This window comes from Gossypium arboreum, chromosome 12 (assembly GCF_025698485.1).
Source record: "Gossypium arboreum isolate Shixiya-1 chromosome 12, ASM2569848v2, whole genome shotgun sequence".
Classification (NCBI taxonomy): domain Eukaryota; kingdom Viridiplantae; phylum Streptophyta; class Magnoliopsida; order Malvales; family Malvaceae; genus Gossypium; species Gossypium arboreum.
This window is the reverse complement of record NC_069081.1, coordinates 109,294,428-109,321,477: the sequence shown is the minus strand read 5'-3', so window position 1 is coordinate 109,321,477 and position 27,050 is coordinate 109,294,428. Positions and strand designations below refer to the sequence as shown.

Here is a 27,050-nt window from a genome sequence, read left to right as displayed (position 1 = left end):
AAGAACTGGTGGTTAAATCCTGACCAATACCATGAAGTAGTAAAGACCTAAGTTTTGAGATAGATTTCACTTAGTTTGCTTCAAAAGTTATAATTGCAATGGTTTTTGTGGCCCCATGCTTTGGCTTAAGTTTCTTAAGCATCAGGGATCATGGTGGTTGAATTGGTTCTTGCAAGAAGGTGAGTGAACATTGTGTTTGAACATGCCCAAAGACTGACAAATTCATAAGATATTTGGTAGGATTCTATTGTAAATTCAGACTTTCTGATTTCAGTAAATTTCATTTATTTGCAGGGTAGAATTGCAGAAAGTTATTGGTCATGGAGTTTCACATGCTAATGTGCGGAAGGTGTCCTCTTTGGTACAGAAGCTATCTCAGTCTCAACCAAGAGACAGTGGGGCCATACTTGGTTCTGAAAAGCATGTAAATGGAAGTGGAGATGATTCAGAATTTGGTGCTGACCTTGCCTTTAAAGCACCAGCCCGGTTTTTGGTGGATGTTTCTTTGGAGGATGTGGAATTACTGGGTGAGGAAAGCATTGCACCTTCTTCTTCATTTATTGAAGGATGGCATGATAAAAATGGCCCTATAAATTATCATGGCAATACTGATAGTAGAAACTTCAATTTAAGTTGGTTAAGAGATTCATGTGAACTAATTGTTAGAGGGAGTACTTCACAACTTTCCCGAGATGACCTGGCTATGGCAATCTGTCGGGTACTTGATTCAGACAAACCTGGTGAAGAGGTATGGATTGTTAATCATTCTGATCTATGCCTATCCATGTTGTTTTTGTATCTCTTACATAACATTTATAGTATTCTGTAGATAGCTGGCGATTTATTGGACCTTGTCGGGGATAGCGCATTTGAAACTGTTCAAGACCTTTTATCGGTAAGAGGATTAATTTTTTATTTTCTGTGTTATATGTTTAATGTTCTTGTGGAGTATACTTTTCTCTTTTATCTCTCTCACAAGCCCGAGAAAAGGATGCTGCTTTGGTGGAAGTCCAATCTTTTTATGCTTTGATATTTGATTAACAAACTGGCAGTTTTAAGTTTCACTGAGATTTTAAAGGTTAATACATAATTTTGGTTCTCAAATTAGTGGAAGTTGACCTTGAAGGATAAGATTTGTGCTTGACTTCATTGATATTAACTTGTCAAATTAAAAACTTCTCTTTATTTGTTGAATGCCATTTTTGTAATTTTATTTCTTTCAGAATTTTCCTATCTTTTTCTTAGTATGAGGCCATTACTTTCATTTATTTATTTTCCCCCTAAGCTTAACTATTTGGATAATTCTGATTCAGTCCTTTGGAGAAGTCACTTGCTGATTTTTTCCCCTTTTCCAGCATCGAAAGGAGCTTCTTGAAGCTATTCATCATGGATTATCTGTATTGAAATCTGAAAAATTGACTTCAAGTTCTCAGTCACGCATGCCCAGCTACGGGACCCAGGTATCGCTGGATTTCTGTTAGAACAAAGTTGTTCATAAAAACACTGAATTACTGTTAAAACTCTATTTTTTTTTTCTTTCTATTGTAGGTGACTGTCCAAACAGAGTCTGAGAAGCAGATTGATAAACTGCGGCGCAAGGAGGAAAAGCGTAACAGACGTGCAACGGAATATGGGGCTGAGAATGATATGTCAGCTGCAAGCTTTTCTTCTTTACTTCAAGCGAGTGAGAAGAGAAGTCCGTTTGAAGATTTGATTGGATCTGGTCAAGGGTCTAATTCTGTGGCAGTAACTGCCCTTCCACTGGGGACTGTACGGAAGCATTTTAAGGGGTATGAGGAGGTGATTATAACCCCAACACCAACTGCTCAAATGAAACCTGGAGAAAAGCTGGTACTTCTTCTATGTCAATATTTGTTCTTCACCATCATGTTATATTCACAATACTTTTTGTTGGTTGGTTCAGTATTTTTCTTATAATTGCTAAAGTGGTAGAGATTTTGGTCAGTGAAGTTTATGTAAGAAGTACAAGGAATGTGCTGACAAGCATTATGGGAAAATGTTGTTATCTAGGATTAATGTTTGTTCATATTTGTTTTTATGACCGTTAAAAATAAGTAGGTAGTTTCAAATATAAAATTTGACTCTAATTCTTTAGTATGTTCAAGAATGGTCTCTTAAAAAATGACTTGTACACGGTTGAGTAAGTTAGTCACCTGTGTCCTGTTTTACTCTCTGTATATTTAACACCTTGGTTGTGATTTTTCCATGTGTTTCATCTTCTCACTCCCCTTTGTTTGTGTGCATCTATTTATGGGCTTTCATCTACTTTGATTGCATCTTTGATTTTACTCTTTCTACGACATCCGACATCCTAGCCCTTATCCTAATTTTTATCCATTAAACATGATTTATCATGCTGGAAAAGTTATCTCAATCTGTGACCTTGATTAGGAGAACTGATAAAGAAATAAAAGAAGAGGAAAGGATTGTGAAGCATCCAACCTAAAACCAATTGGTACTAGGTGGAGGGGCCCAAATTTACTATTAGACTACAAGAAACCTAATACTTAAAGATGTGGGCTAATACCTATTGACACTCCCCTTAGATATAACTTATAGGGCCTACAAGTGGACAACCTCACTTATAGGGCCCACTTGTACTTTTGATAGTGGCTTAATGTACTTACTTTCTTTTCTTGGTTGTGGTCAGATTGAGATAAAGGAGTTGGATGACTTCGCTCAAGCTGCTTTTCGGGGTTACAAATCTCTGAATCGTATTCAGAGTCGGATATTCCAAACCGTATATCACACTAATGAGAATATATTAGTGAGTCTTTCATTCTACAAGTAGAATTTAATATTAATTTTTTCTGTCTCTCTTTCTTTTCTTTTTCTTTTTCGCAAAAGTTGAATTCAAGTAATTTTGATGTCTGTCAAGGTTTGTGCACCAACTGGAGCAGGCAAGACAAACATAGCCATGATATCTATCCTACATGAGGTATACTCTTTAGCCAGGTCCCTATGATCTTCACTTTTGAGTTTTCTATTTCACAATTTGGCAGGGAATACAAATTAATCATTGTTTTTGTATGGTTCTTGATACACTGGATGCCTACCCATTGGTAGATGGATAGATAATATGATGTGTCTGAATTGTAACAATTACATTTTGTTTTCTTCATACCGCTGGATTTGTGTGGTAGATAAAACACTTGCATCCAAAGTGTTAGTGGCTATTGTTGTTGTGAGAGCAGCATACACTGTGTTGGCAGTGCACAGATATATCCTGTGGGACATAACTTTAGAACTAGACTGAAAGGAAGATAAATTGTAATCAGTGGGTTTTCTTTTGTAGATTGGGCAGCATTTCAAGGATGGCTACTTGCATAAAGATGAATTTAAGATCGTTTATGTTGCTCCTATGAAGGTTGAACCCTCCATATATTTTGTCTTTTGTTGGGAGTATTTGCGACTGACTACTTCTTTCTGGTTATATTTTTAGGCATTAGCTGCTGAGGTCACATCAACATTTAGTCAACGCTTATCTCCATTGAATATGTGTGTGAGAGAACTTACTGGAGACATGCAACTTTCTAAGAATGAACTTGAAGAAACTCAGGTTGGTTGTTGATAAATTTGACGAGCTTAACTTTTTTATTGTGACAGCAAACATGTTGAACCTAAAGGCTTTGCTTTTCCTTTTCACCAATCAGATGATAGTTACAACACCTGAGAAATGGGATGTTATTACTCGCAAAAGTAGTGATATGTCACTCTCAATGCTGGTGAAGCTCTTGATTATTGATGAAGTGCATCTTCTAAATGATGATAGAGGTCCAGTAATAGAAGCTCTAGTGGCTAGAACTCTTCGTCAGGTAATTAAGTTTTCATTGTCTCTGCTGTTGAATTGGTAACATTATGATTAACGTAGTCTGAGAGCATGTGTATGATTGCAAACTTCATCCATAACATAATAGTGCTTTGCCCGTCTTCTCACCTAATAGATAATGGGCTTACTGGACTAGGTCACGGGTGCACAATACTTCTGCGAGGAGGAACATTCTTTATTGATTTTAAAAGCGAAAAAGAATAAATGCTTGTATGGAATTAATACATTGAAATCTCAGTTAAAGACTTGTGCTGGCTCAAGGAAAGTTAACCAAGTCCATGTTAGTAGTTCAAATGTTTAAATGACAACCAGAATTATCACTAGCTTTGGTTGGAGAATAAGATTATCTGTTCTCCTTTTTTGAATTTGATGTGTGTGTGTTTATTGAACACTAATTTTATTCATCTTCCTCTGGGGGTACTTTAAACAAATTTATATGTTGGTTTTAACTTGTGTATTCTTGGTTTTTAGTAGTGTCATCATCACTTTCAGTTAATATTGCTTTAAATCTAAATGTTTCAATTATCCTTATTTCTTTTTCTCTTTCTGTGGCAGGTGGAGTCGACACAGTCAATGATACGAATTGTTGGCCTTTCAGCTACTCTACCTAATTACTTAGAGGTTCTTTGACCATATGTTGATAGTTGGAACATAATATCCACTCTAAAATGCCCAAATTCTGATCCTTCGTTTACTTTTGAATGCTTAGCATGCCTAATGTCTTTAATATTAATGTCCAGGTTGCACAGTTCCTTAGAGTGAATGCAGAGACTGGCCTTTTTTTCTTTGATTCTAGTTATCGTCCAGTTCCGCTTGCTCAACAATATATTGGAATTAGTGAGCAGAACTTTGTTGCCCGTAATGAATTATTGAATGAGATATGCTATAAGAAGGTCTCTTTAATTTCTAGTAGGCTCTTTTTATAATTTATATGACTCAAGTTTAGAGTGATAATTTATTAAGTTGGCTATACCTTTTTGCCAGGTGGTTGATTCCTTAAGGCAAGGTCACCAGGCGATGGTGTTTGTTCATTCAAGGAAGGATACTGTCAAAACAGCTGAGAAGCTGGTATACCCTTTTTATTCTGTGTTTATTGTGGTTGAGTTGTTTGGCATTTGTAGTCCTCCCCTCTTTTTGTTTGTCTATTCTCTGTATACATGTGCATTCATGTTTTTGTGTTGTAGAATGACTTTCAAAGTTGTTAAAAGTAAAGGATATTTATGTTAAGGAAAAGCTATAATCCTTGGAACCAGAAATAATTGGTTTTGAACCAGGAACTTCTAGAAACACTTTTATTAGGATATGATGACTAGCTGTGAGAAAAATTGAGGGTGCACCTAAATATTTTTCCAACCAAGTATCTGTTACAAAAATGTTCTTTTTTAAAACTTGGAGTTTAGACAAAGCCTGGTCTTCTTGTATAAATTGATACTTTTAAGAAATGCTCTAATCTATGACAGATATTTGACACTGCAACATAAAGATATGCTATTAATAGGCACAATCATATCTCACAAATTTTTGAACTATGCAAATATCAGATAGCATATATGTCTTATAAACACATGAAATACTGCATTGGTTGGGAGATGCGTGCAAAATATATGATATGAAACTTTTACTCATATTTTTCCTTTTTCATGATTTATCCATGCTTTTTTGCATTAACTTTGAGAACACCTCATGAGCAGGTTGAGCTTGCTCGAAAGTATGAGGGTCTTGAGCTTTTCAAGAATGATGCCCATCCCCAGTTCTCCTTAATCAAGGTGAGGAATGGAAAGGTACCTTTGTTTTCTTCACCATGTCACTCTGTTGCTTATTAAATGCACTTCAATTTCATGCATTTCAGAAGGAAGTTGTTAAGTCAAGAAACAAAGATCTAGTTCAGCTTTTTGATTTTGGAGTTGGTGTGCATCATGCTGGTATGTTACGTTCTGATAGGGGGCTTACTGAGAGGCTTTTCTCTGATGGAATCTTGAGGGTAAAGCTGATTCAACTTTCACTTCAAGGTTAGTCCTTTTGAATTTTATCTCACCCAGTTCTCATTGAATTTTTCCGTTTTCCATTTTAGGTACTTGTTTGCACAGCTACCTTGGCCTGGGGTGTTAATTTGCCTGCTCACACGGTTGTCATCAAGGTCTGTGAATAGCTGCATCAACACATCATTCATTTTACTCTACATGGCAGAACTTTAGTTGTTGCTTCATTTGCTGAAAATTGAAAGCTAGCCTGATATATCCTAGGCCATGAGTCAGCTCACTGGATTAACTTGACCTTGACAATCTGTCATCTAGAACCTGAGGATAAGTGCCTTCCATTCCAGGATGTCAAAGATCATTCTCTGCTAAGCAGATGCGGATAATAAATCATGTTAATGACAATGGACTTCAGTGGTATTGATTTAAGAGTGACTTATGTATGCTTACCTTTTTGTCCCTTGGTTCAAAGATGAGGAGACCTCATTTTCCAAAACTGCACTCGTTCTTTACTAGAGGACAGGTGGATATGTTTGAGGCAACTTACCACCAAAAATATATTGAAAATTTGATCTTGACTTTTGATAATGAAATTCATTTAAGAACATTAAAAAAGGAGTATAGACACTTAAATTTGGATGGCTAGATAGATACAATATAATGAGTTTTATCGCAAGATACATTTCTTCTGCTCTTTCTTCATTTTCTAATTTTATCTGTCTGTTATCACCCAGGGGACTCAATTATATGATCCAAAGGCTGGTGGGTGGCGAGACCTGGGCATGCTAGATGTTATGCAGGCAAATCTCGTTTCCTCTTAAGACATGATTTTACAACAGGTTAATTGTATTTTTTGACTTCTGATAGTCTGTTGAAGTTTCTTTTTAGATATTTGGAAGGGCAGGTCGACCTCAGTTTGACAAAAGTGGTGAGGGCATCATAATTACATCTCATGACAAACTAGCCTACTATCTGCGATTGTTGACAAGCCAACTTCCTATAGAAAGTCAGGTACTACATGTACTATGACGAGCTTGTGGATTTTAAAACATTTTATTTGATGCATATGTACTCCTTCCATTCTTACTGTCAAAAGATCATCCATGCATCTGAACTTCCTTCAAAGAATATCATAGAATTCGTCTGAGGTCATTGATAAGCATGTTTAGTGACTATAACATTTTATAGTGTGTAAGTTGATCTACAAGATTTGAGGTTGAGGATTTATGTCTAACACTCACTCTTTTGTTTGTTTTTAAAATTTTCTTTTGATTGCAGTTTATCAGCTCGTTGAAAGATAATTTAAATGCAGAGGTAGCATTGGGTACTGTAACTAATGTCAAGGAGGCTTGCGCATGGCTTGGGTACACCTATCTATTTATCAGGATGAGGTTGAACCCACTGGCATATGGCATCGGATGGGATGAGGTACCTAATATTGTTGCTAACTGTATTTTGTTATTGAAATATAGCATCAGCTCTGGATACCTCCTTAGAAATTTAGATCTTTATATGTTGTTGCTCTGCCACCTCAATTTCATTGGATCTCCGGTTCTTAATTAGTTGATGATAACTTGATGAATTTGTCTTTCTTTGGGTTCTGGGAATTTAAGGTTTGTGAGGAGGTGACTAGATACTTTCTTGGGATTTTAGATTGTGAGGCTGGAGACGAATGCCTTTCTTTTCACGGGGAAGAAATTTTTTTTTTTTGGGGGGGTGAAGAAGAAGGGTTTTTGTGTGATCAGGAGGAGGGTGCCTTTTTGCTTGACAGTATACCTTAATTCCTTCAACTGATCTGAACATGTTTTAGATTTTCACATGGCCTGATTCTAAAACTGCATTTTCAAGAGGGTTTCTACATAAAATTTGTTATGCTTTTTTGTTTGGCAGGTTGTTGCAGATCCTTCTTTGAGTTTAAAGCAAAGAGCTCTAGTAACAGATGCTGCACGTGCACTAGACAAAGCTAAAATGATGCGTTTTGATGAGAAAAATGGGAATTTCTATTGTACAGAGCTTGGTCGTATTGCAAGTCACTTCTATATCCAATATTCTAGTGTTGAAACTTACAATGAAATGCTCAGGCGCCATATGAGTGACAGTGAGGTAATTTTTTAGACGACTAAGATTTTACATGTTTCCTTTAGTTGATGCAATTTTCATCTCTTTTGCCTTTTTGTTTCATTTTCTCTATATTGTAACTCTTGGAATTCTTATAACTATAGATGCTAATACAAGTACTGTAGATTATGGATTCTTTAGTTTCCTGCAATAGTCCATAGGGTATTGATCTTTTAATTAGGCTTATTGTCCTGTGATGTGGTTTCAACAGTTTCTTAAGACTAAGAGGCTCAATACATGACTCATTCTTTTCATATTCCTGTCATTCTGCTATTGCTATAGGTAATTGAAATGGTTGCCCATTCTTCTGAATTTGAAAACATTGTTGTTCGAGAAGAGGAGCAGAATGAGCTAGAGATGCTGGCGCGCACATCATGCCCATTAGAAGTTAGGGGGGGGCCTTCAAACAAGCATGGGAAAATTTCAATTCTCATTCAGGTATTTACTTCTTGTTCTGCAATAATGCTGTTTATTAGTTGCTAAATGAAGCAAATTGTCATGACTAATGTGGTGGTTATATAATTTGCAGCTGTACATATCACGTGGCTCCATTGATTCCTTTTCGTTGGTATCTGATGCTGCATATATAAGTGCTAGTTTGGCTCGCATCATGCGTGCTTTGTTTGAAATATGCTTGCGCAGAGGCTGGTGTGAGATGACATTATTCATGTTGGAATACTGCAAGGCCGTGGATCGCCAAATTTGGCCTCATCAACATCCGCTCAGACAATTTGATAAAGATCTTTCACTAGAAGTATGCCCTACATGCTATTGTGAATTGATTGTTTAAAGGATTCATTCTATACTTTTTCAGTTTTTCTGATAATGCTATCTTTACTGGTTCAGATATTAAGGAAGCTTGAAGAACGAGGGGCTGACTTGGATCGTCTTCATGAGATGGAAGAAAAAGACATTGGTGCACTGATTCGTTATGCACCTGGAGGAAGGGTATATCTTTCAACTGCATTGTTTGTCTAATTCTTTTGACTGGAGAGATATCATGACTTTTCCTAATCTTTTTCTTTCTTGCGATAATGGAAGTTGGTTAAGCAATATTTAGGATATTTCCCTTGGGTCCAGTTATCAGCGACTGTGAGTCCAATAACTAGGACTGTTTTAAAGGTAATTATCCTTTGAACTATTCTTTTTCTTTTGCATAAATTTTAAAAAGAAAAGCTTTTAGATTGTAGTTTTGGGTTTGAAATTAGGGTTAATGAAAACAATTTCAATTTTCAGGTAGATTTGCTTATATCTTCTGACTTTATTTGGAAAGATCGATTTCACGGTGCTGCACAACGTTGGTGGATACTTGTTGAGGTGCTAACTTGGTAGTCCTTTACTAGGTTGTTTAAGTTCTAGAGAAAGCAGGCATATTTGTTTGATTTGATTTCTCTAAGCTAGTGACTGTTTATTATTTATTTTAATACTTATGTAGTTTTTATTTGACATGGGTCAATGACCTTGCTTTATAACATCTGAGTACATCTGTTTTGGAATTACAAACTAGGTTCTGTCATACCATATTCTGGTGTTTTAGACTTTGATATCTGTCATAACTTCATTTTCACTTAGCTAACTGTTCTGAACAATGTGTAGAGTTTTGTTGCTTGTTTACATGTGTTTATGGGCACTAAAGTTTTAGAATATCTGATTTGATGGAATACTTTGGATAGGACACTGAGAATGATCACATCTACCACTCGGAGCTTTTTACACTGACAAAGAAGATGGCTAGAGCAGAATCTCAGAAGCTTTCCTTTACCGTACCAATATTTGAACCACATCCTCCTCAGTACTACATTCGTGCTGTTTCTGATTCTTGGTTGTATGCTGAGGCTTTCTACACTATATCATTCCAAAATCTAAGACTGCCAGAGGTTTTTATTCACTCCTGTTTATCATAACTGAATCATTTGATCGAGCTGTGTTTGTCTTGTTTATTTCTTGACAAAGCCTGTCTAATATAAAGTTTATTCTTCATACAGGCTCTTACCACTCATACAGAGCTTCTTGATTTGAAGCCTCTGCCTGTAACTTCACTCGGCAACAGCACTTATGAATCATTGTATAGCTTTTCACATTTTAATCCGATACAAACGCAGGTTTGCTTTAATAAATTTACTTTATGTTTTTGTGTAGCTATGCCTTCTTGTTCTAGATTTTAACTATTCTAATCTTACTTTGTTTCTCCTATTGTGTCAGATCTTTCATGTCCTGTATCACACAGATAACAATGTTCTATTAGGAGCTCCTACGGGTAGCGGGAAAACTATATCGGCTGAACTTGCTATGCTGCACCTCTTCAATACCCAACCTGATATGAAGGTATGAGCGTTGATGTTTTTATTGGCATCCCAAAAAGATTGGTATAAACGGTGATAGGAAGGAAAGATATAGGTTAAAACTAAATGATAGAATCAAAATGAGGGTTTCTTGCTAATATACCTGTTACTGGCCAGCAGGGTCGACCAACTAAAATAAAAGGTATCTTTACAGCAAACTGCTTATGTTTTCTCTACTATGCTCATATAGTAGTTGGCATAGCCCTTCTAATTTTATAAAACAAAGTTTTCTGCATTCAGTCTGTGGTTGAACTTTTGGCGTCGACTTGTATTCAGCTTCTGTGACATTTTTTAGTGCTCCATATCCTGAAAACTTGATGTCTGACTGCAGGTTATCTACATAGCACCTTTGAAGGCCATTGTACGGGAAAGGATGCATGATTGGAGGAAGCGTCTTGTCTCTCAGCTTGGGAAAGAAATGGTGATGATATGATTATGAGTTTAGATGCATACATGCTGCCTAGTCGTGCATATTTTTAAATTTTCAGTTGCAATGATGAAACTATGTATGCACTTCTTAATCCATTGCTAATGGTTTTTCTTTTGAAAGTTACTGATGTTATCTTCATGTTTTTATAAGGTTGAAATGACTGGAGATTATACTCCAGATTTGATGGCCCTGTTGTCTGCTGATATTATCATATCTACTCCTGAAAAGTGGGATGGTATTAGTCGGAATTGGCATAGTCGAAGCTATGTCACAAAGGTTACTAATAATATTTTATTCTTGTTATCAAATCACAGCTGTATACTATATTATAAGCTCTGGTGGCTGAGGAATAATGTGTTAAAATGATCAACAGGTTGGACTTATGATATTGGATGAGATTCACTTACTGGGAGCTGATCGTGGACCCATACTGGAGGTACTTGTAACTGTATCGTACTTTGTTGTTCTTCTTAGTGGATTTTTGGCCTGCTTATGGAAGAATTTTTTTGCATCAAAAGCATAAATAAGATGTTTGACTCAAATTTTAATGACATGGGAAACCCATAGGGTTTTAGACAAATCTATTTAAAGCTTCTTCAAAAAGTGCTAATTTGTAGTAACAACTAACAAGTACTAAGTGAAATTATTCTACCTTCTCATTGTATCCTTCAATAATTTACAAAATATTGGGAGAGCCATATTATTTCTTATTCATCTTTTGCATTTGATCCAATTCTTTGTTACTTCTTTTATTTTTAGTTAACAAAATTATATATTGTTTTATTATTTTCTCAGATATACCTTTGTTATGGTTTAGCTTAATAAAATTGAGTCTTTCTTGTTATTAAAAATAAACAAAATATTATCAAATAGTTATCTTTATTCTAAAACACTATCTGCAATAAGTTTGTCAAACATTGTTTTAGCTTCTCTTTACAACACTATTAGAACAACACTTCTTACTAAAGCTCCAATCAAGCCTAACTGGCCTTTATTGTAGTTCAGAATGTAACTAAATCAATATTCTTAAAAAACACAGAGGGAGTACTGATATAATAGAAAACAGAAAACGTGACAAAAGTAGCTAGGAAAACAAAATGTTCTGTTTGGGCATTTGACCTATGTGCTTGGGAGGGATCATATAGGTATAGACTGTAAGAAGACTAGGAGAATACTGTTGAGAAAGAGAAATTTTGGGAGAAAAGGATTTTGTTGAGAAAGAGGATAAAAGAGAATTTTTGGGAGAAAAAAGAACTTTATTCTTTTCCATGCTTTTGGCTAGTTACAGGAGCCTCTATTTATAGTTACTAAAATCCTAAAAATAGGAGACTATCACAAAGCATGATATTAGGCCCTAACAATAGCATTAGTACAAAAGGCAATAAGTACTCATAAATTATCTCTACCAACCACGACAAAAAACTATTACTAAAATATCTCTACAAACCTCAATCGACATAATTACTCCTAAAATGTTTTCACCAAATACTAAACATCCCTTGATTTCCACGCTCCCCCTCAAGTTGGACTATGAATATCTGTCATGTCCAGCTTGGACTCGAAAATTTTTTGAGGTAATGCCTTTGTAAGAATGTCCGCTGTCTTCTAACGTGTAGGTGCGTTGACTCGTCTAAGAACTCCTTCCTTTATCTTCTCCTTGATGTGTCGGCGGTCAATCTCCATGTGTTTAGTTTGATCACAGTGGATGGGATTTCTCACAATGCTTATTGTCAGATTACAGTTTACTAATTAAGGAATAGAAAAAGCCTGTTCTTAACATGGTATCCGAGCCAGGTTTTTAGCTCAAATTCTGGGATTTTTTTTCTTTGTCTGGCAACTTCTTCTCATTCCCGATCAACCCTCAAGCCTGTAGAATTTGTTCAAAAGAAACATGGCTGAAACTGTCAAAACCAGCAACACTGGAGAAGGGAATTCTCAAGAATCATCTGTTGAGTTCAGTAAAGAAGAAATTGAGAAGTTGAAGAATCTGCTGGGATCATTGGAAAAATCTCCTTCAATAGGTATTAGTGGTTTGGTTTTTTCAGGCATATCCTCTTCTCAAAATTCTAAAATCTCGGATATACCCACAAAAAGTTCTTGGGTCATTGACTCAGGAGCTACAGACCTCATGACCCACTCCTCACAAAAATTTGTTTCATATACACCTTGCCCTAGTAGTAGAAAGATAACAGTAGCCGATGGTTCTGTGATCACAGTGGCTGGTCAGGGTGATATTGTTATAAACAAAACCCTTACTCTTAAAAATGTCCTTCATGTTCGAAAACTATTTACCAATCTTCTATCCATCCAAAGAATTACCAAAGACTCTAACTGTAGTGTGGTTTTCTATCACAATCGATGTCTTTTTCAGGAATAGAATACGAGGAGGATGATTGGACATGCTAAGGAAGTAAATGGCCTATACTATCTTGAAGAATCCAGTGGAGAAGTTAGTGCTCTGAATTCCTCACCATTATCTTTCATATCTGAATCTATTAAAACCAATAAAAACTAAATTTGGCTCCATCACGTCCGCCTTGGTCATCCATCGTTTAGAGTCCTTAAAATTATGTTTCCTTCATTGTTCAAAGGATTAACTGTTGAAAAATTCCATTGTGATGTCTGTGAACTTGCAAAACATAAACGTACCTCTTTTCCGGTAAGCAATAAAAGAACATCCGCTCCTTTTACTCTTATTCATAGTGATGGTTGGGGACCATCCACTATTTCAAATGTTTCTGGGGCTCGGTGGTTTGTATCATTTATTGATGATTGTACCCGTGTGTCTTGGATATTTCTTTTAAAACAAAAATCTGATGTAAGGTCTGTCTTTCCAACCTTTTACAACATGATCAAAACACAATTTGGAGCTGAAATAAAAAGGTTTAGGTCAGACAATGCCAAGGACTATTTCAATCAGTTTCTCTCACCATATTTCCAAGAAAGAGGCATTATACATGAGTCATCTTGTGTTAGCACACCCCAACAAAATGGTGTTGCCGAAAGAAAAAATGGTCACATTTTAGCTATTACAAGAGCCCTCGTGTTCCAAAAAAATGTCCCTAAACAATACTGGGGGGAGGCTGTTTTAACTGCTACTCATATGATAAATAGATTGCCTACAAAAGTCCTTGAATCTCAAAGTCCTATGCAAGTTCTAGCAAAATTCTTTCCTGATTTTAGTACTTAAAGTAACCTTCCTCCCAAAATATTTGGTTGTGTTGCCTTTGTACATGTACATTCTCAAAATAGAGGAAAATTTGATCCATGAGCTGTCAAGTGTGTCTTTCTCGGTTATTCTTCCACTCAAAAGGGGTACAAATGCTATCATCCAGCCACAAAAAAAATTTATGTATCAGCGGATGTTACTTTTCCAGAACAAGAGAATTTCTTTAATCGTCCTTATCTTCAGGGGGAGATCTTATTCACAGAAGATAAGGACAGAGAATTCTTTCTTCTTGACATTCCAGCTACTGTCCAGCAACCAAACACTCACATTCCAGCTCCTGTCCAGCAACCAAACACTCACATTCCAGCTCCCGTCCAGCAACCAAACACTCACATTCCAGCTCCTGTCCAGCAACCTGAAACAGAGCCTAATACACCCAAATCACAAAGAGGGATTCAGGACACTACTTGTCCTTTACTGGTTTACTCAAGGAAGAAGGCACCGGTGCAAGTTCAATCATCTTCTCCTCTTATACAACCTGAGGTAATTGCTGAACCTACTACTGAAACTACTGAAAATTTAGATGAATTTCCCATTGCTATTAGAAAAGGGATTAGAGCCTGTACAAAACATCCCTTGTACTTATTTTTGTCTTACAAAAATTTGTCCCATAACCACAAAGCCTTTCTTACTAGCCTAAATTCTATCTCCATTCCCAAAACTGTATCCGAGGCATTAGAAGATGAGAATTGGAAAAATGCCATGAAGGTTGAAATGGAAGCTCTTGAAAAAAATAAGACATGGGACTTGGTGAAATTCTGAGAGGAAAGAAACCAGTGGGATGTCGCTGGGTGTACACAATCAAGTATAAATCGATGGTTCTTTGGAGAGGTACAAAGCAAGATTGGTTGCTAAAGGGTACACTCAAATGTATGGAGTAGACTACCTTGAGACATTTGCCCTGTTGCAAAGATGAACACTGTGAGAGTGTTGTTGTCACTAGCTGCCAACCGAGGCTGGAAATTACAGCAATTTGACATAAAAACGCCTTTTACATGGTGATCTTGAGGAGGAAGTCTATATGGATGTTCCACTGTGATTCGGTCCAAATCTGAGATGTAGTTTGCGACTAAAAAGGCTTTGTACGGACTAAAACAGTCCCGAGGGCTTGGTTTGGAAGATTTACCAAAGTAATGCTCAAGTTGGGGTATAAACAGAATCAAGGAGATCACACTGTTTGTAAAACACTCATCTTCGTGGGGAGTGACTGCTTTATTAGTCTATGTAGATGACATTATAGTGATTGGTGATGACGTAGAAGGAATGGAGAGTTTAAAGAAATGCCTAGTAAAAGAATTTGAAGTCAAAGAGCTCGGAAAGTTAAAATATTTCCTTGGTATTGAAGTGGCACACTCTCGGAAGGAATCTTTATATCTCAGCAAAAATACATAGTTGATTTGTTGTGAGAGACAGCAAGTTGGGATGTAAACCAGCAGACACACCCATAGAGATGAATCACAGACTTGGAGATGCACTAGAAGATGCAGCAGTTGATAAAAGTTCATATCAAAGACTTGTGGGAAGCTCATTTACTTGTCTCATACTGCACCGGTATTGCCTATGCAATCGGTGTTGTAAGTCGGTTTATGCACAACCCCAAAGAATCACATCTTAGAGCGTGTATCAAATTCTACAAGGCTTAAAGGGCACGCCGTAAAGGAATCCTATTTAAAAGGGGAGAATTTAACCCTTGAAGCCTATACTGATGCAGATTATACTATGGTTGATAGAAGATCAGCCTCGGGCTATTACACTTTCCTAGGAGGCAATCTTGTGACTTGGAGGAGTAAAAAACAAAATGTTGTGGCTAGATCTAGTGCAGAAGCTGAATTTAGGGCGATGGCTCTTGGAATTTGTGAGCTATTATGGCTAAAAATTATTTTGGAAGATTTGAAGATCAAGTGGGAAGGTCCAATGAAGTTGTATTGTGATAATAAGTCTGCTATCAATATTGCACATAATCCAGTTCAACATGATCGCATCGAAGCACGTTGAAGTTGATGACATTTTATAAAGGAAAAACGGGACAATGGCTTAATTTGCACTCCATTTGTGTCCACCGATGGTCAACTAGCAGACATACTTACCAAAGGGTTGTCTGGAAAGTTGTTTCAGAAACTAGTAAGCAAGCTGAGAATGGATGATATCCACTTCCCAGCTTGAGGGGGAGTGTCAGATTACAGTTTACTAATTAAGGAATAGAAAAAGCCTGTTCTTAACACTTATAGCTTGCATATCACAAAAATTTCATTGAATTTCTTGTATATATTTGTAATTCTTTTAACATCCTTTCTAACCAGTTTCTCTCACAAATTCCATGTGACATTGCTCTAAATCCAGCTTCTATGCTGCTTCTGGCTACAACTGATTGCTACTTTGCCATGTAGTCAGATTCCCCCATAAGAAAGTGCAATAACCCATAGTTGATCTTCGGTCTGTCGTGGAACTAGCCCAATCAGCTTCTTGTATACCTTTGTTTGATGTTTTATTGAATTATAGTCCTTCACCAGGACTTCCTTTTAGATATTGAAGGATACAATACACAACTTTGTAAATTGTTCTCAGTTGGATTGTTCATGAAGCAACTTACCATACGTCCAATAAATCCAATATCTAGTCTAGTATGAGCTGAGTAAATTAGCTTCCTTGCAAGTCTTTGATACCTCTTAGTCTACTAAAAAGACTTCCATCCTCCTTTTTCATCTTGTTAGTAGGATCCATTGAGGTGTTTGCTGGTTTGCACCAAAGGCTCTTGGTTTCTTTCAATAGATCAAGAACATTCATTGAGTGGCTGAGATACCCTTGATTATGCTACTTCCATACCAAGGAACTATTTGAGTTTTCTTGAGTCTTTGATCTCTGATTGTGTTGCAAGGAGTTCCTTTAGGTTCTCTATTTTTTTGGCGTGGTCTCTTGTCAGTATGATATCATCTACATAGATGACAAGTACTTCCCTTTTCGCTCACGAGAATAGTTGATGAACATAAAATGGTCTTATTGGCATTGTAAGAAACCGTGGTACTTTATGACCTTTGTTAATCTCTCAAGCCAGGCTCACGGAGATCGCTTAAGACCATTCAGCTGCTTTCGGAGCTTGCACACCTTGCCAATGTTCCCTTGGGTTTCAATTTTTTTTTTTTTTTGTGGGGATTTCCATGTAGAATTCCTCCTATTAGTCTCCATTTAGGAAGGCATTTTTAACATCTGGTTGGTGAAGAGGCCAGTCTATATTTGTCGCCAGCGATAACAGTACTTTGACAAAATTTAGCTTGGCTAGTGTGCAAAGGTCTCATCATAGTCACTCCCATAGGATTGAATGAGCCCCATGTCAATGAGACGAGCATCGAGCCTATTAATGCTACCATCTGCATTGTGTTTGATTGAGAATATCCATTCTCAACCAACCGGAATTTCTCCTTTCAGCAGGTCAATAATCTCCCCTGTGCAAGTATCTAGATTCTCTGGACTTGGTTCAGATCCTTGGACCTACTATGATGTTATATGTCTCTCTAAGTTCTCCTGGGTTTTCTGCTTTCGAGAATAGACCATCAGTTCTTTTTCCTTCACTTGTGTGGACTTCAGGCTCGAGCGGTTAGGTTTTCACTCTAATTTCGCCAAGGCATATTGGATAAGCAAAAGCAGGTTATTTCTTTTGTGTGTCCTGGAGAGTGCCTGCTAAACTTTTCCTTGCTTATCACTAGGATTCAGAGAATAATACTGATGGAGTATGGAGACATCCTAGCTAGGAGATTAAGTTATCTAGGACCTTATTTAATAGTTTATGTTTGATTGTGATCTTTATGGTTGTCTAGGCCATTTTAGGTTATTTGGTTATTTATTTGTATTTTACTTCTTCAAGTTAAGCTTTAGGTTATAATTGGTATTTTGCATTGTATTAAGGTTTTGGGTTTAATTATAAACACCTATGTTATGCTACTTTCAATTAGAGTTCGATAATTGAATTATTGACATTTTCTGGCATTTGAGTTGTGGGTTACTTCGTTCTACATTCTGTATTCTTGAAGGTTACTCCTTCCAAGTGATCAAGCATAACCATTATTGGTACTTTTAATTAAGTTTATGAATTTTATGTGCTAGATTTCAGAATGGCCTATGGAAATAAGCAGATCATTTTTATCAATCAATGTAGGAAATCCTTGTATTCTTTATGCAGTGGTCAAAAGGAAGAATTTATGAAGAAAACATCATAAATTTTATTGGTTTATCAGAATTGACCACTTTTCTTTATTGTAAATAGAGGAAGAGGCCCAAGGATTGTAGGTTGTCATTACTTGATGGCTGTAGTAAGTCATGACAAATTAATATTGCTCCAAATCTTTTATTCTGTCCATAATTTGCATAAATGGCTTTATATGCTGTGGGTTTCTAAACTACTGGCTACTTTGATTCTGAAATTATCTGAGCTGGGCCTGATTATGGATATGAATCATACTGAAAACGTGCTAATGTCAAAATAGGGCACAGTAGAACAATATTCATTTAGTTGATTACACATGGCATCAGGCTCTTTAATCTGCCGCTATCAATTTGAGATGTCTTTGTTAATTGCAAATATTTCCTTTTCTAATTGATTGCGTCGAGTTCTGCTTTGAACTTATGTGAATTTGTAGAGCATTATGTCACTAGAAAATTATGTTTCCAGGTTATTGTTTCAAGGATGAGATACATATCATCACAAACAGAGCGTGCAGTACGGTTTGTTGGGCTCTCCACGGCTTTGGCAAATGCAGGGTATGCACCCTCAACTTTTATCATTCGTTGCTGCATGTATTGCACCTCATGTTCTTATTATCCTTTTAAACTTAGAATATTAGGATTGTTTAAAGCTTAGCTACTTAAACTATGATACCAATTTTAGCTACACTTTATCTTCAAAGGTTCCATTTCAGGGCTGTTGTTGCATTATTTTTCATCTAGATTATTAGTTTCTTATTGTCAACTATCATTTAAACATATTTGTCAAAGCTTTCAAATTGTTTATGTTGCTTCAATGCATTTAGACCTTTACATGGAAGTATTGTTTTCTTGAAACAACGTAAATGGTATGTAGTTATCAATAGCTGTATAAGAAATTTTTTTGTTGTCTGATTCCGAATATTTGCAACTTTCTGAATCAATTTTGACTTAGTTATCATGTACGTCTATTTTTTGCACAGTAATTCATTGGTATATCATGTGAACCTAAATCTATTTTAGTTTATCTGGAAACCTAGGTGTAATCAATTTGTGTTATGGAAAATTTGATTTGGCTTGAACATTGGCTGCCTGATTATCTCCCTTACAGTAATAGGCCATAGAGCTCTAATTTTCAATTAGAGCACCTATACCAGTGACATATGGAGAATATTTGTATAACTTCTTACATGATAGATCCTTAATGATAAGAAATAGTGAGAATTCTTGATCTCTCTCAATATCTCTCTCAATTCGAAAATCCAGGATTTGAATTGATGTCCTTTCATTGATTCCTCCTAAATTGCATTGATTTATCCAATGAATATTCAGGGAGAATATTTGTTTCATCCACAAAGACCTCTAGATTGAGGTGGTATAATGTGATAGTTTTGAGATAAGTCTTCCCTGCCAGGTTTATTGCAGCCTATGACTTTGATAAGGTTTAGGACTGAGGTTAGTTCAACTAGTTCGGTTCAATTATTACTTGATCACAAAAATCCTAAAATTAAAGGATAAATTTTGGAGTTCTAGGCTGCCATAAAACCCGAATAATGCAGGGGTTTGACTCATTCAAACACTTATAGCACAGAACTTAGGTGTGTTCACACTTTTACATTTATGATACCCAGGCATTTGCCCCATGTTTTTAACTACAGGTCGAACCTAAAAGTTTTAAGTTTTGGTGTTCCTTTTTCTTTTCTTTTGGCACATTTGAGATGTATCATATTTTTATAACCTATATATTCTTTTCTTTTCTTTCAGTGATTTGGCTGATTGGTTGGGTGTTGGTGAAATTGGGCTCTTCAACTTTAAACCAAGTGTGAGACCTGTACCTCTTAAAGTTCATATCCAGGCAAGTTTCATGCATTCTTTCTTAAAGTTTAAGTTTTTGCAAAATCTGCTTGCATGCCTTGAAGTGCCATGCATGAATGATTTTTTATGAATGAGAATTGGAAAGGAAGTTTCCTATAAATTTCTTGCCAAAAAGAAACAGAAATGCAAATTTTGATTGTATTTTCTCCCAATGCCCCAGATCATCTGGTTATGATTTTAGGTCCTATAAGTACCAAAATGAGATGATTTCCTGTTATAAGTACTTGTGATAGGCATTAATTTGCTGTTGGCAGCATAAAGATGCTGTTCCATTGATGTTTGCATCTTTGATACTATAGGTGTTAAGGTTTATAGCAAATTTGAAGCTCCAATTCAATTAGAAAACTGGTCCTGCCATCTTACTCAAATTTTAGCCTGTTAGAAGGGTGTGGATACAATACAGTACTAGAATGGGCTTCAGTCACAGCTGAAAATTGAGTACAACTTTCTTCTAGCAGTTCGTGTTGGGCTCCTCAAAAAGTTTGCCTGTGCAACTTTTCATTACATTGGAGCTTCTTAAGCTAAACTAGCTGACTTTTTCTAATAGTACTTGATTTAAATGCCTGGTGTTAATGATTCGTTTGTAGGTTATATATGGACACACACAAACATAGTTTTCTGTCTTTTATGATTGTTACTTGATTATTAATCTAAGTTTGACTATTGGCTTACACTTGAATCAGCACCTATTGGATAAGAAATTGATCTTGAGCCAATCTCAAGCTTTTATGAATATTTTTCAATGGATCATGGACATACATGAAATACGAGCTTTAGCATGAGTTTCAAATTTTTTTATATTGATTTCATTCTACATTGCTTAGGTAGACATATATTTCTGAGAATGTGTATAGCTTGATGCAGGTGTATTAGGTAGACATTATTTTGACTTCTGAGAATGTGTATCACCTAAAATGGACACTTTCTACTTTGACCTTTTCCGAATGTGTTTGACCTGAATTTTGTGCAAATATTGGATAGGGTATTTCTTTCATTACCTTTTCGGGTTGATATGAAAGTGAATTGGAGCTTGCATATAATTATTTTTCTATTCTGAGATATTCCTTATGGAACAGGGATATCCTGGAAAGTACTACTGCCCAAGAATGAATAGTATGAATAAACCAGCATATGCTGCAATATGCACCCATTCACCGACGAAACCAGTTCTTATTTTTGTTTCGTCTCGGCGTCAGACAAGGCTGACTGCTTTGGACCTTATTCAGGTGAGATCTGTATTTCATGTGTAATTTCTATAGCATTATAGCTCATGGCTGTCATGGTGTTAAATTTCTATGTTTGGTTGAACTGAAGTATGAAGCATCAGACGAAAATCCAAGGCAATTTTTGAGTATGCCAGAAGAAGCTTTGCAGATGGTACTTTCCCAGGTTACTGATCAAAACCTGAGGCATACCTTACAGTTTGGCATTGGATTGCATCATGCTGGACTAAATGACAAAGATAGATCTCTTGTTGAGGAGCTTTTTTCCAACAACATGATCCAGGCACTTCTTCATCACAAAGTGGTTTCTTTTTACTTAGAAAAGATAATACTTCGAATACGAATGAATTGTTCTCTACCAAATGCAGGTTTTGGTTTGTACAAGCACATTAGCTTGGGGTGTAAATCTTCCAGCCCATTTGGTTATTATCAAGGTGAAGGAAACATAAACCATGCCATTTTCATATCCATGCTCTCTTTTTCTTTCATAATGATTTTACTTGTATAGGAAGTCATGGAACTGTTGTCTGGTTTTTCAGATTAAAAATTTCAAGAACATAAAGGATAATTGTCTTTTGATTTTGCCATATGCCTGAGTTGAGTTCTGTCTTGAGTTTCCTATTATATTTCGAAAACTTTTCTTCATGAAAACAATTATTTGAAAATTGAGTTAGGAATGCTCTTGGACTGAGTTGAGAATGCATGTGTGACCAACTATTACTCAGATTGTAGATCTCATATCAGCTGGAAAGAAATTATTCTTTCATTTTTAGTTCATTGAACTAGGTACAATATCCCTTAATAGTCTAGTTTCTTGGGTTGAGATCAAGGGACAATTGTCATATAGGGGCTCCACTTTCTGGCTGCTGATGCAAGTGGATCTCAGCATGAGGTATAGTAGGCCTGTTGTCGCTTTAGAGATTTGACTTTACATGATGTGAGCTGAAGAAATGCCTTTTAAATTCTTTTTCTTGAGATAGTTCCTTTTGCTCTGGGATGATACTGTTTTAACAAATGTGGTTTTAATGACACAGGGAACAGAGTATTATGATGGGAAAACAAAGAGGTATGTTGATTTCCCCATTACAGATATTTTGCAAATGATGGGTCGAGCCGGTCGTCCTCAATATGATCAGCATGGGAAGGCAGTTATTCTTGTTCATGAACCCAAAAAGAGCTTTTACAAAAAGGTCAGGACAAAACTGACCATTTTCCTGCTAATTTGACCAAGTTCTTTATGGCTTAAATGTTTCTTGTTTTTGCTATGCAGTTCCTATATGAACCATTTCCAGTTGAGAGTAGCCTGAGGGAGCAGTTGCATGATCACATGAATGCAGAGATTGTTTCTGGAACAATATGTCATAAAGAAGATGCTGTTCATTATCTTACTTGGACCTACTTGTTCCGGAGACTGGTATGCTTTTTGTTATCATCACCAAGAACAAAAAGAATTATGGTGTGATATTGTCATGGTTTTTAGCCCACTATATAACATGATTGAAGTTGTTGAATTTGGTGCCATACTATGGTCTTTATGTCTGTAGCTTTTGTCTAGTCCTTGCCTTGATTGAAATAAGGTATTTCTAGCTAAGAAATTCTTTGTTTACTTTTCACATGTTTTGAGCTCTCAATCCCCCATCCCCCTGTATCGCTGTCATATATGATGTATCATACACATCTAGAAATGCAGCCTTTTAAAACTTCTTTCATGCACTTTCCCTAGACCTGAACAACTTGAACCTGAATAACCTGAGCTAGAATGATTCAAATACAAATGAGCTGAAAGACAATCCAAAATGAAATTGGTTTTACTTCAAAACTGTTGAACTCAAGATTACTGGAACCTGAATTACACGAGTTTCAAACCTGAAAGACTCGAACCTGATACGCTACCCAAACAGAAACGAACTGAAGTGACCCAACCTCTAGATGGGAAGCCTCTTAAATGGAGAAAAATGAAAAGTCTTGTTTGTTTGTTTAAAAAGAAGAAGAAAATTAACTTTTTCTTTAGTTGACATTACTTTTTTTATTTTTTTGACCTTTTAAGAGTTCTTAAGTTTAAATGCATGTCTCAGATGGTTAATCCTGCATACTATGGCTTGGAGAGTGGAGAAGATGAAACATTGAGTTCGTATTTGTCCAGGTGCTGAGATGTTTAGCAGCTCACCCAGCACCTTTCCTGCTGGGATAAATCCTTGTCCTTTTTATTGCTGTTCTAAGTGTAAATATCTTTTTGACAGATTGGTGCAAAGCACCTTTGAGGATCTAGAAGATAGTGGGTGCATCAAAATGACTGAAGACAGTGTAGAGCCTATGATGTTGGGAACAATAGCATCTCAGTATTACCTTAGTTACATGACTGTATCAATGTTTGGGTCAAACATTGGACCAGACACGTCTCCTGAAGTAAGTAAAAAAATGAATTGTTGACATAATTTGGCATCTCTGTTGCTACTCTAATCACTGGCTTTTTTTTTTTTTTGGTTGAAATATTCATGTAATAGGTGTTCTTGCATATTTTGTCGGGTGCTTCTGAGTATGATGAACTTCCTGTGCGACATAATGAGGTAATTCAATGCCCCATATTAATAGTTTTGTGAGTGAGCATTTAAGACTTAATAGGTCAAATGACGCATAGTTGAATGCAAAATTACCGTGTGGTCCTGCCCCCCCAAAGTTACACACACAAAATAACATGTTACTAGTGACCTTTAATAAAAAATTTCTTTTGCATTTCAGGAAAACTATAATGAAGCATTGTCTAAGAGAGTCCGGTATACGGTGGATCAAAATCGGCTTGATGATCCACATGTCAAAGCAAACCTTCTATTCCAGGTCTGAGTTACTTGTGACTGGTTTTAGCATGATTAGAACCCCGAACTTTATTTGTTTTCCACGTTAGCATACTTGGACAGGCATGCTAGTGCATCTTATTGATATGTGTATAACATATATTCCTCCATCCATAATGTATCTGTACCCTCTCTTATCTGTGTTACCCAAATGTTCTTTAATTTTCCTTATTCTTTCTAATTAAGGCCATATCTTTGGAGTTCAGGCACATTTTTCCCAGTTAGATTTACCAATCAGCGACTATGTGACTGACTTAAAGTCAGTGTTGGACCAAAGCATACGCATCATTCAAGCTATGATAGATATATGTGCCAATAGTGGATGGCTTACAAGTTCGATTGCTTGCATGCATCTATTGCAGATGGTCATGCAGGTATTACTCTATATATTATATATCTGATTCTGTCTCCCATCCCATAGAGAATATATGTTTGATTTTGAGTTGTTAGTGATCAACTGTAAATATTTTAGATGTTATATTACCAATTTTAGTGAAGTTTCTGATGCCAGTGTCCAGATAAGTTTTTCATCTGATTTAAAGGGGAAAAAAGGCTAGAACAGAATATTGTTTTTCTCTGTCTTTGTTCTGACATCTATCATTTCAGGGTTTGTGGTTTGATCAGGATTCAGCCCTCTGGATGTTGCCGTGTATGAATAATGAACTTGCTGGCTCATTGTGCAAGAGAGGAATTTCCACCGTACAGCAACTATTAGATCTTCCTAAGGCAACATTGCAAACTGTGATCGGAAACTTCCCTGCTTCAAAATTATATCAGGTGCACTTTTTTGAGAATATAATGCTAGATATATATGTCACATTATCTTTGAGTTACATCTTTTTCTGCTAAATCTCGTTATGATGGCATTACTTCCAAGGTTCTTGGATCCATTCCTCTCTTCTCCTCAATTTCCCTGTTCCTAGGGTGATATCAATAAAAATCCTTTAAATATTCCTGTGGTATATAGAGTTAGCCAGGTTATCGCCTTATATTCTAATAAATTTATTTCTTGTTCTAGGTCATATACCTGATGTGATCGTAATAATTGATAAGACAAATATTAAAAGATAAAAAGTTCTGAAATCTTGGAAGTATGCTCATATTAACTAATAATGAACCAACTTTCCTGACATTTACTCTCTTTTGCTAAATATGTAGAAAGTCCATGATTGAATATTGACCTCTTAACTGAAAAAATGTTGTTGTTGCTGCTTGGATTTTATTCATGATGTGTAGTCGTACCCACTGATTTCCTTGCTTGGTCCTTTGTTCTTTCTTTTGTCAGGATCTGCAGCATTTCCCCTGTATACGAGTCAAATTAAAACTGCTGAAGAAGGGCACTGAGAGCAAAAAGTCTCTTCAACTGAACGTCAGATTGGAGAAGACAAATTTGAGGCGGAATATGTCAAGGGCATTTGCCCCTCGTTTCCCTAAGGTAAACTGTTTTTGACATTGCTGAAAAAGCCGAATTGGATGGACCAGGAACTGGTGGTCACAGCATTTGACTTCCAGTCTGGTTTTTTTAAACCATTGTTCTTGTTTCTTAGTTCATGTTTAGGGATGCAAACTTAACTAGATGTTCCATTGCACAGATTAAAGATGAAGCATGGTGGCTGATTCTTGGTAACACCAGTACTGCTGAACTATATGCTCTGAAGAGAGTTTCTTTCTCCGATCGCTTAGTTACCCACATGGAGTTACCATCAGATGTGACCTTGATTCAGGTATTAGGTTTTAGGACCTTTGAAAGCCCCCTTAAATGATGTGCTTTTTTGCAGGATAAAAATTTTCACACGATAACAATTGTTTACATGAATTAGTTCATGATTTAGTAGAGATGAATAGATGGATGACCTAACAAGCATCCCTGGTTTTATTTTGGAGATTGAGGTGCATATGTGCTAATTAGTAAATGTTTTTTAATACACACTACTTTGACTCTTCATTTTTCTTTAAGTTTTTGGTATTAGCATTCATGCCCTATAAGTTTTCTTATATGGGTGTGGAGATTCGACTTTGTAAGGACCCTCAAAGTGCATAAAAAACTTAGAAAAAATTTAACCTTTGTGGAATACAAGTTCACACACAAGCATGAGTGTTTTATCCCGTGAATGTTTAAGCAGATAATAGGAAGTTGCTGTTTTGTTTTCTATTGAAGAGCATGTGAACCTTTTATATTGTTTTGGAATGATGAAGTTTGATCTTTGAATACATAATCCATGGAATTAAATCTTGTTTGTTAATAACTGGAGATTGTTCTTCCTTTCCAGGGGATGAAACTAATTATAGTTTCAGATTGCTATATTGGTTATGAGCAAGAACACTCCATTGAAAATCTTGCTGCATAATGCTTGGAAGTTGGGACCCAAGATTATTCAAATTCACCATCTTGAATCAACCAACATTACTAGTTTGCTATCATGGAATTAAAGTGTAGAATGGGAAAAGCACTTGGAAGGTTGAAAGATCAAAGCTAAAAGGTGCAAAATTGAAGCTGGAAGCTAAAAATGGGAAGCTGAACATGAGCAATGTAGCCGTTTGAAGCCACAAGCCATGTGTGAGCTGATGATTCAGCATGAAAATAATTCTAGAATTTTAGAATATAGTCAGGGCTAAGTTCTGTTGTCAAATGTACTAGCAGTATATATATATGTAAGAGAGAGAGTACCCTAATGTACTGACGAAATTATGATGAATTATCAGAAAATTTGCCTTTTTATCTAAATTCTTCTCCGCTTTTCATTTCCTCCGTTAATTTGTGGAACACTTCACGTGCACAGACATTTCAGTGACGGTTATATTGGATGGTGTCGGGCCAGGTAACCATAGAAACATATCCCCCCTCCTTAAGGCATGCATACTATAGAAGTCAGGTAATCATCCTGATGATAAATGTTTTTATGAATTTATCGATAAACAACACTTCTGGTGCAGTTTATATAGTTTTTTCGATGGTATCAT

General features: G+C 36.2%; 1 protein-coding gene across 3 annotated transcripts in view; it reads left to right on the top strand.

Annotated features, from left to right (window-relative positions):
- The window catches only part of LOC108479245 (DExH-box ATP-dependent RNA helicase DExH14), a 28,715-nt gene extending 1,901 nt beyond the window's left edge, over nucleotides 1–26,814 (top strand). For 2 of the 3 annotated variants that reach the window (XM_053022448.1, XM_053022449.1), the window contains exons 4-49: nucleotides 295–748; nucleotides 830–895; nucleotides 1,356–1,460; nucleotides 1,549–1,851; nucleotides 2,672–2,788; nucleotides 2,900–2,959; nucleotides 3,317–3,388; nucleotides 3,464–3,580; nucleotides 3,675–3,836; nucleotides 4,406–4,471; nucleotides 4,591–4,743; nucleotides 4,835–4,918; nucleotides 5,542–5,616; nucleotides 5,700–5,831; nucleotides 5,922–5,987; nucleotides 6,561–6,626; nucleotides 6,715–6,837; nucleotides 7,105–7,254; nucleotides 7,717–7,929; nucleotides 8,227–8,382; nucleotides 8,474–8,698; nucleotides 8,791–8,892; nucleotides 8,986–9,066; nucleotides 9,181–9,261; nucleotides 9,618–9,821; nucleotides 9,930–10,046; nucleotides 10,147–10,269; nucleotides 10,618–10,707; nucleotides 10,867–10,992; nucleotides 11,090–11,152; nucleotides 18,609–18,697; nucleotides 19,904–19,994; nucleotides 21,091–21,240; nucleotides 21,329–21,520; nucleotides 21,606–21,671; nucleotides 22,272–22,427; nucleotides 22,508–22,651; nucleotides 23,313–23,380; nucleotides 23,478–23,643; nucleotides 23,742–23,804; nucleotides 23,977–24,072; nucleotides 24,296–24,463; nucleotides 24,696–24,866; nucleotides 25,375–25,524; nucleotides 25,682–25,813; nucleotides 26,360–26,814. In XM_053022448.1, the coding sequence (XP_052878408.1) occupies nucleotides 295–748; nucleotides 830–895; nucleotides 1,356–1,460; nucleotides 1,549–1,851; nucleotides 2,672–2,788; nucleotides 2,900–2,959; nucleotides 3,317–3,388; nucleotides 3,464–3,580; nucleotides 3,675–3,836; nucleotides 4,406–4,471; nucleotides 4,591–4,743; nucleotides 4,835–4,918; nucleotides 5,542–5,616; nucleotides 5,700–5,831; nucleotides 5,922–5,987; nucleotides 6,561–6,626; nucleotides 6,715–6,837; nucleotides 7,105–7,254; nucleotides 7,717–7,929; nucleotides 8,227–8,382; nucleotides 8,474–8,698; nucleotides 8,791–8,892; nucleotides 8,986–9,066; nucleotides 9,181–9,261; nucleotides 9,618–9,821; nucleotides 9,930–10,046; nucleotides 10,147–10,269; nucleotides 10,618–10,707; nucleotides 10,867–10,992; nucleotides 11,090–11,152; nucleotides 18,609–18,697; nucleotides 19,904–19,994; nucleotides 21,091–21,240; nucleotides 21,329–21,520; nucleotides 21,606–21,671; nucleotides 22,272–22,427; nucleotides 22,508–22,651; nucleotides 23,313–23,380; nucleotides 23,478–23,643; nucleotides 23,742–23,804; nucleotides 23,977–24,072; nucleotides 24,296–24,463; nucleotides 24,696–24,866; nucleotides 25,375–25,524; nucleotides 25,682–25,813; nucleotides 26,360–26,437 (5,932 nt within the window). In that variant the 3' untranslated portion in view covers nucleotides 26,438–26,814. Of the gene's footprint in view, nucleotides 1–294; nucleotides 749–829; nucleotides 896–1,355; nucleotides 1,461–1,548; nucleotides 1,852–2,671; nucleotides 2,789–2,899; nucleotides 2,960–3,316; nucleotides 3,389–3,463; nucleotides 3,581–3,674; nucleotides 3,837–4,405; nucleotides 4,472–4,590; nucleotides 4,744–4,834; nucleotides 4,919–5,541; nucleotides 5,617–5,699; nucleotides 5,832–5,921; nucleotides 5,988–6,560; nucleotides 6,627–6,714; nucleotides 6,838–7,104; nucleotides 7,255–7,716; nucleotides 7,930–8,226; nucleotides 8,383–8,473; nucleotides 8,699–8,790; nucleotides 8,893–8,985; nucleotides 9,067–9,180; nucleotides 9,262–9,617; nucleotides 9,822–9,929; nucleotides 10,047–10,146; nucleotides 10,270–10,617; nucleotides 10,708–10,866; nucleotides 10,993–11,089; nucleotides 11,153–18,608; nucleotides 18,698–19,903; nucleotides 19,995–21,090; nucleotides 21,241–21,328; nucleotides 21,521–21,605; nucleotides 21,672–22,084; nucleotides 22,130–22,271; nucleotides 22,428–22,507; nucleotides 22,652–23,312; nucleotides 23,381–23,477; nucleotides 23,644–23,741; nucleotides 23,805–23,976; nucleotides 24,073–24,295; nucleotides 24,464–24,695; nucleotides 24,867–25,374; nucleotides 25,525–25,681; nucleotides 25,814–26,359 lie in introns of all 3 variants that reach the window. The other variant, XM_053022447.1, reaches the window with a different exon arrangement.
- The last annotated feature ends 236 nt before the right edge of the window (nucleotides 26,815–27,050 follow it).